Source organism: Leptosomus discolor, chromosome 4, assembly GCF_034619465.1.
Source record: "Leptosomus discolor isolate bLepDis1 chromosome 4, bLepDis1.hap2, whole genome shotgun sequence".
Lineage (NCBI taxonomy): Eukaryota > Metazoa > Chordata > Aves > Leptosomiformes > Leptosomidae > Leptosomus > Leptosomus discolor.
Window position 1 is genome coordinate 66547028 of NC_141394.1, and position 8374 is coordinate 66555401.

At 37.0% G+C, this 8374-nt stretch overlaps 1 protein-coding gene across 5 annotated transcripts in view; it reads left to right on the forward strand.

Moving 5' to 3' along the window:
- TAPT1 (transmembrane anterior posterior transformation 1) overlaps positions 1–6354 on the forward strand; it is a 51027-nt gene extending 44673 nt beyond the window's left edge. For all 5 annotated transcript variants that reach the window (XM_086464104.1, XM_086464105.1, XM_086464109.1 and 2 more), the window contains 2 exons: positions 1646–1806; positions 4203–6354. In XM_086464104.1, the coding sequence (XP_086320230.1) occupies positions 1646–1806; positions 4203–4432 (391 nt within the window). In that variant the 3' untranslated portion in view covers positions 4433–6354. The remainder of the gene's footprint in view (positions 1–1645; positions 1807–4202) is intronic.
- Positions 6355–8374: the final 2020 nt, after the last annotated feature.

The window sequence follows — 8374 nt, forward strand, 5'->3', positions numbered from 1 at the left end:
ACTGTAATGTGGAGGACATTGTTTTGTATTGATATTTAGCAACTGTAATGCTGCAAGTTATACTGTTAGAGTCTTGCCTGGCATAGAGTTTTGTTTTTCTAGGATTTTGAAAACTGCAAACTTTCATTGTTGTTAGAAATTTGAGCCTGGGGTGGAGTGGCAGAAAAAACAAAGGAGAATCACTAGAAACTCTTGCATAATTTTCCATGAGAAGCTGGCACTGATACAGTCAAGTGTTGATTTATGGCCTTTTCAACTTCTGATCTCATTAAATCAGAGTCAAATCATACTGTAAACACCTACTCAGAACAAAGGCATGTTACATAAAGAGTGTAGGAAAAACACCTCTAAAACTTACTAAAAACAGAGGAGAACTTCCTGACTCTCAGAAATAAAACCTGTGCCAATAAGCTAATAAAATTGTAGAGAATCATGGCTTTCAACTTGTATAAGATGATATCTTCTTTGTGATTGCTTGGATACTAAAATGTCAGTTTCTTCTGAGTACTGAATGTGGTCTGCTGTGCTTATTCTTCCATTTCTGTAAATTTCTTCTACAAGTAAATGTATTGCATAAAGTTCCCTTAAGGGTGCAATGTACTTTGTTTTTCTCTTTGACAAGTTCTGGTTACGTTAATGCAGTGAGTGATAGTGAAGCTGCTGCTGAAGTGTGGGGGTCACTTTGTGATTAAGAGTTAGACCTGCTCCATGAATCTGTGAATGTTCTCTTTAAGTCTTTTTAGTCTATTAGTGATGTACATAAAAACCAGATTTTTACAGAGTGGAGAATGAATTTAGAGTCTGCGTTTGGTTCACTTTCCTCCCATAGGTTGATTTGGATACAGAATGTTTATATTCATCCTACAGAGAATAGATCACTATTTCCATGTTCTGTAGTGAGCCTTCACCTCTGCTTTCACCTCTGGAATAGGCATTGGTTTGCGTGTTGTGTGATACTAGTAATGGAACTTAGTTTTTACAGAGCTCATTTGAGTTGTAGATCTAAGAGCAGTTGATGGTAGATGAGACCTTCCTGTTCTTCAGATGAGAAGAAGGTATAAAAGGGACTTCAATGATTTGCTGAAGTTTGTGCTGCAGATTAGTGATAGTAGAAGAGGAGTCTGCCATCAACTGAACCGTGCCATGATGGCAGTGCAGTGCTGCCTCTTTGGATTTGTTGAGTTTTATGGACTGTCTTCTGTGATGTGAAAAAGGACTTTTTATGATTAGTCTGTAATTCATGTAAGCTAGATATTTGCTTTCTTGTGGTTCAAAGTGCACTAGTGATTCTTGGCTGGGTACACATAAGGGTACAGTTTTAATTGTAGTGCGTTTAATTTGGACTTGCACTGTTGAGGGACCTTTTTAGTTCTCTGTTTTAATACATAATGTATTAAACGGCTGCTTAACTATCCTTGTAGTCCTTCTGTTAAACTATGATAAAACTTGATGTTTTTCTCTAGATGCTTTCTGGAAAAAGTTAAGCATTGAATCTGAAACATTGTTAGGACAAGGAAATTACCTTTTGATCTTGCTATTGAAGGGATTTAATTTGTTAGCTAATCCTTGCAAGATAGCAATAACCATATGCAATTATTTTAATATGCTAATGCCAATACGTAAACGAATCCTTTTATTTTTTCAGATTAATATCTCTGAAAGTCCTTAACAGTATTGTATTGCTGGGGAAATCATGTCAATATGTAAAGGAGGCGAAAATGGAGGAGAAATTATTCAATCCTGTCCTGACTGCCACCCCAGGGAAGCCGGCTGGCAAACAGCAAAGCATGTTTAAATCTACCCAAGGTAAGGCTAACTGCCTAGTTTTGTTTTCAACTGTAATGAAAATTGCTTTCAGTCTAAATTTAGTATTAAACCAGATGTATGGCATTGTTTGCTGCACCATAACCCTGTTGCTAGACCTTAATTGTGCCGTATCACAGCACAAATAAGTAAATATTTCCACATCATCTCTGGCAGTGCTGAAGTTTAATAAGGAAGCAATCTATGCATTTCTTATGGAAATTGATGTAAAACGTCACACACAATAGGTATAATTACCTGTAGTTGTTATGAACACATTAATGAAAAGCTTTATGAAATCCAAATAGGCATTTCAGCCAGTCTCTGCTCAGTTAGTTTCATCTGTGCAGTGTGGTTTTCTCATATAGGTGCTCAGCATTAGCAGTTGATGTATAATTGGAATGGGGCATTGTTATATTCCTGTGACACATTATAGAAGGAAACAGTAACCTTCATTGTTCCAGTCAACTGAACTGGATTGTGTATCTTCCTCTGTGAAGAGCTCAGTGAGAGCCTTAGAGAACTTAACAGGGAGGCTTTTATTGTGTTCACTCTGTTGCTTGCCAAAGACTTGAACAGCTTGAAATGTAAGGCGCTTATTAGTCGTCATACTGTTTCACCAGTGATAGTAGAGTTAAGAGTCTGTCAGTGTTTCAGACATAAATCTCTTATCTCACCTGTGTCAAGTCACATCAGGTAAGTGATATGAATTGGTCTGAATGTCTTTCACATTTCATTACACGGTTACCATAATGATAATGTTTTAATTGAACATTCTAGTACTAACTACGCTTGAATATGAGACTTAATAAGCAATACTTACTTAGATTATCCTTAAACTCACAGTAAATAAATCCTGAAGATTATTTTTAGCTGAAGCAGCAGCAATTTTACCAGGTCAGTCAGCAGAGATGCTTATTTCCTCAAATGCAAAGATTTTGATTGAAAAGTAGCAATCAAAAAGCTTTTACTGATTTTATTTAGAATATTCTTAGCTTCCATTGGTGATGAAAAAGCTCAATTTTAACAGTTTTTTCAGGGTTTTTTTAATACGTTTAACAGCTCTTTAGTTACTAGAAACCTCAATTATGTGAAAGAATGAGTTTACCTTCCCCAGGTTCTGTGTCTGCATTATTACTGCTGGGCTCTGCAATATTGGTTAATCCCTGTGCCCCACTTATCAGGTTCTTTTCAATACAGTCTCTCAACCCATCTCTTACCTCAAATGAGGGTGAGGGAATTAATCAGTCTACTTGCTATCAGCTTACAGTGTAAGTCAATTTATTTTCCTGAGAGTTTCCATCTTGTCCACAGAAACAGCTTAAGATTTTGGACGGTAAAATTTTATACTTGCTCTTGAAGCATGGAAGTTCTAATTACTGGTAATCATTTATAGGCTGACCAGCTTTTTCTGGAAGCTGCTGGGTTAGGAAATACTTAACCTTTGTAATGAAGTTCTCCGGTTAGTGTTACTTGTCTCCTTTCTCAATGCAAGTTTAGTACCTTTGACTTGCATAAGACTAGAGAGAGTAATCCGTGTAACTTCCAGTAGTAGATTGTATACTGTGAAGAGATGCTATAGAAAAAAGTTTTTGTAGTGATTTGGGTGGTGCTGCCATTCTGACAAATACTGTTCCCTTGGGCTGGTCTGCAGTACTTTCCATATTTAGTCAATTTTTTTCAGATTCCTTTAGAAACTATTTACGAGGAGATAGTAAATAAGAAAAAAATTCATTTCCTTGTCATTTGCTTGTGCATTTTAATTCTTTAAATGTTTTAACAAAATGTGGAAACAATTGATGGATATTACGTACAAGTATCTTGGGTTAATGGAGCCGGGGTTCAATTCCACTGAAGTAAGAGACAGGAGTAAAAATAGACATCTTTAATAGAACTGCTTTAGGAGCCAGCACTATTAAAGTCTGCAGCAGTGCGTGAGTCATTTATTAGCTATCCCTAGAGAAGCCAGGTTTGTTGTACATGTGTAGAGGATTAGGCACATCTAGTTGCTGCTACAGAGAATCCTTTTCTTTATTTCAGTAGAAAATATTTGTGTGATTCAGACAATGACTGTCAAAAATCTTTTTGCCTAAGCCAACAAAAATGAGTATGTAAACCAGAAGAATGCAGTGTATGTCCTAACATCTACTCCTTATGCTCTCGCTCCTTATCTGAAATTCTGTAGAATTAATTTTCAATCCTTTTACCAAATTGGAAAAGGAAATCTCTTACGGTAAAACTAAGAAGAGGCAGTGGCTTCCACAAGGTGTTCTGTTGCTTCTGCTGATTTGATGCAGCACACTTTTTCAAGACAGCTTTGGATGAATCTGGATGTTACAGATGCATCAGTATGTCTGTGTTAAGTTTATTATCTTTGTAATTGTCTTCTATTCCAACAGGAATTTCCACAGATGAAAACGGATCTACATCAGTTACCAAGCAACCGGTGCATCAGAAGGAGAATACGCCATCTTTACTTGTAACGAGCAATTCTGATCAATTTCTGACAACTCCTGATGGAGAAGAAAAAGATATAAGCCAAGACAATTCAGAATTGAAACACAGGTCTTCAAAGAAAGACTTGTTGGAGATAGACAGGTTTACTATTTGTGGAAACAGAATTGACTAAGTGGGGGTTTTGGTTTTTTGGTTTTGTTTTTTTTTGAATCAATGTGCTAAGGATACTGAGCTGTTGGGACAGCAGATGCTACCAGAATGGACAGTTGCCCAAAAAGGCACATAAATATTTATTTAAAAACTTAAATTATTAATGGCAAAAAAATATTAATTTCTTTCTACAAATAACTTGGCTTGGTATCTGGTCAGGTCAAGTAAGTGATCTTTAACTTGCCTCTTGGATAATGTGGTGGATCGTGAGCCTCTAGCCTGGTGGCAGAGCTTCAGTATCACTGGAAAATAGACTGGAAAAAAAGCATAATCCAGCTCTGCGTTATGAAACCATGCTTCCAGAACATACTACTTTTCATGAAGGTTCCTCCAGTGTAAGGATATTCCTGGAAATGTATGACAACTTGACTGGAAGCTTGCCTTCCCAGTTACCTTGTTTTATTAAACATCTGCAAGCGGAATTCAAATCTTGTGCTTATATGAACAAAAGTATCAAGGCATAAAGCATCGGTACATAAAACAGTAAGTCAAGATAGTTTTTCTTGTCAACAAAAATCTTTTCAAGTTGTATCTTGAAAATCTTGTAACCAGAATAAAATTTTGCCTTTAAATGAAAGACTTACTGCATACTATTTTATCTAAATACTAAACACCAAGGAAAGATCATAGTAATGAAGGTTCTGCTTAACTGGGCAAATATGAAGCATATTCATTTGTGTTGTGTATCCTGCAAGGCGAATTATTTATAAATTTATTTTTAAGAGCTTTTTTGTTGCTGTAGGACAAAATAATAAAGGGGCACTTCTCTGTGTTGAGGAAAGGCAGTGTTAATTGCAGCAAGCGTTGTGTTAGAACTGTATGTATGGCATTAACGCAGCAGAAAAGAATATTACACTGCATTTTGGGCTTAACTCTTATAAGAATAGCATTGTGTATTACCTTGCCTGAGAACATGCCTAAAAAACATGTCATGCTGACAATCAAATCAGAATTATCCATTTGAATTGATTTGTTCTAGCCAAATTTAAGTAGATCGACTAGATCTATAAAGAGCATTTAAGCATTACAACGTATCTTTATTTCTAGTATGAGGTGCAGTTGTGGGAGAATTGAGGAAAGATAATCTGGAATTCTCAGACAAACAAATGGAGTAAATTTGAGCTCAAAACTCAGGCTGGAGACTTGTATCAGAAGAGACCCTTTAGTTAATGATAAATTCCTCATATACTGTTGTTCAAAGACAGCATTAACTTCAAACGCCTTTCAGATATTTAAGCAAGCACCAGTATCACTTGCCAAGGGAAGGTATCATAAAAGTACTTAAGCGCTGAACAAATGAAGACAAAATTTGCTCTTTGCTAATTTCATAATTTGTCAGAGTGGGAAAAGCCAAAGTTTATTTGCTTTATGAACATATGAAGGTTTAATGTATATGCTAATCCCTGAAACTTGCAGGTCTACAGTAGTACAGTAAATGGAGACAGTTCGGCAGAGTTATCGTGTATCTGAGCAGGACTGAGATAGCTTTGCCATACAGGTTAGCGTGGTCTGCTCTGGTGGGAACTTCTTGCTGCAGTCTTTCAGTCTCTCCTCTCCCATCAAGAGTAGCTGGGTTAATGGCCAAGATCTGTGGTTACTGTTCAGGGACGAGAGTAAAAAGAAGAGGACTTGTGCTGGGGAAAAATCTGAACTACTTTAGTTTTTGATGTATTTTATACTAATTGGAGATGTTCACACATTGAAATTCAGATTATCTGTCAATTTGGTGTATCTTATTTTTGAATTATTTAGCAGTTGCTAAAGAGAGCTTGGAATTGCTTTCATTTTTTTCTGTTGAATGACATTCTGTATCAATTTTATAAGTGCATCTTGTGTGAAACTCAATAAAATTCAATTTTGTAATATTTGTTTAAAAAAGGAAAAGTACAGCGTCAACATTTCTTTCTTGGTGTTCGGAGTTGGTGAACTTGCAATGTATTTACTGTATTAAATTCTGATTTCCATAAAGTAATATTCTTGCAAATGTGGGACATGGATGTGCATGAGAACTGGGTTATCAGTGGCTTCACTTCTGATTTATTTCTGTAGCAGTTGGTTATTGCCACTTGTAGGAAGAAGGTATTGATGCCAACCTACTATTAATATGCTTTTAAAAGGCAAAACCCATGTAAATTAAAAAATATTATGTCTTAAGGGAGTTGTAATTTATGTAGTCAGCTACTACAATTGGACTAGTTACAATACATAGCAGAGCCAAATGTCCTTGCAGTATAAGCTCAGGCAAATCCTTTCCTGAGCCCTGAGTAACAGTGAAAGGGTAATGACTAACTGCACTTAAGTCCAAGTCCTGGCCCAGGTCCTCCTCTCGAGGCTGGGAGCCTTTGTTCCTTTGGTTTTGCCCTTGAATCATGGTAACTAGATCTAAAGCAGAATGTCTGGCCTCTGGGATACGGCTGTTAGGTCTCCGTTTGTTGTGCAGGCATAACTTTGTTGACTTACGGATCACAATAATTTAAAGGTGCACTTGAGGCACTGGCTATAGAGGGCACGGCAAATGCAACGCTGCTTCTTAAACTCTGAAAGCCTGGTAGGGGCCCAGCTGGGCATGAAATGTCATTGTTTTCTCTTGCTCCAGGCTCTCTGGGTTTGTTCGTGATTAACAGGGATTCCTTGAATATCTAGCAGTACATCTTTAATGAAAGGTCACAGCTTCTTTGACCCTGGGTGGTCCTCTCAGAACTCCAGAGGTGGCTGAGGGGGGGAGTGAACCACAAAACAAAAAAAACCCCAGCAACACCAAATTTCTCGTCTACAGATACAGTTATTTCTTTCGGTTTTCTTGAAAAGTTCCTGTCTGAACAGGGAAATAAATAAGAGCATCAGAGATTAAGCGGTGAATAAACTGAGTTCTTTAATTCATAAATCCCTCCAAAAATAAAATCTGGGCAGTTCTGATGCAAGCAGTGATATTTTAACTGAAGTCACAGTTGCCAAATTAATTCCAAAATTACACACTGAGTACAGTGTATATTCATAATTAGTATTGTTCATTATGGAGGCATTAAGGAACAAGTGTGTTTTCCGTGGGATTATTTTATTAATCTTTTGAAGCCTTTCAGATGTTCGTGAGCCGAGCAGAATTTCCCCTGAAGCAAAGTAGTTTTACAGTCACAAGTACACTGTTAATTTACTTGCCGCTTTAGAATGAGTTTGTTGAAACTTTTGAACTTGGTCTTGTTTTTTTTGTGGTGCAAAATTTTCTGTATTCTAAGTATTCATTTAGAAGTCTGTGTTTGTAAGTCAACCTTGTTGTTGAGGTCACTGGTTTTAAAGCCAGTATTTGCCAAGTTGTGGCTGCTATGCCAGCTCAGTTGACGGGCTGCAATTCTGAATGTTTGGTGGTGGTAAGCAGGAATGAATGCAACTTAATTACAGGACAAACGTTATCAAACGCTGTGAAACTCCTGAAACATTGCAACGTTTCATCTTACAAACTGGGCTACAAACTGTGTCAGTCTTGGGTAATCATGGCTTCAGAAACACTCATCGCAATTACTAAACAAAGTGTACTCTTAAAACTTCTTCAGAGAAATTGCTCTTTCTTAGAAATTTGGACTATATTAATTTTGCTGACTTCAAGGACGCAAATAGTTTTGTGTAAGTACTAAGCAGCTCGCAAAGGGGGCTGTGACAAACGCTGGGAAAGTGGTGCAATGGGACTGTATCTCAAGGAAGTTTTTCTGTAGATAGTGATATGAGATACTTGGACTATGAAGGCTGTCAGAAACACCTAACGTATCAATTTTGTTTGGCTTTTTCTCTAGGAGAATAGTATCTTTCAGCCATGCCAACTAAGCTTGAGCCTAGCCTTCTTTAGGACTCCAGTATCTGTTATACTCTGATTTTTTTTTTTTTTAAGACAAAACAGCCTGCAGAGGAGGCA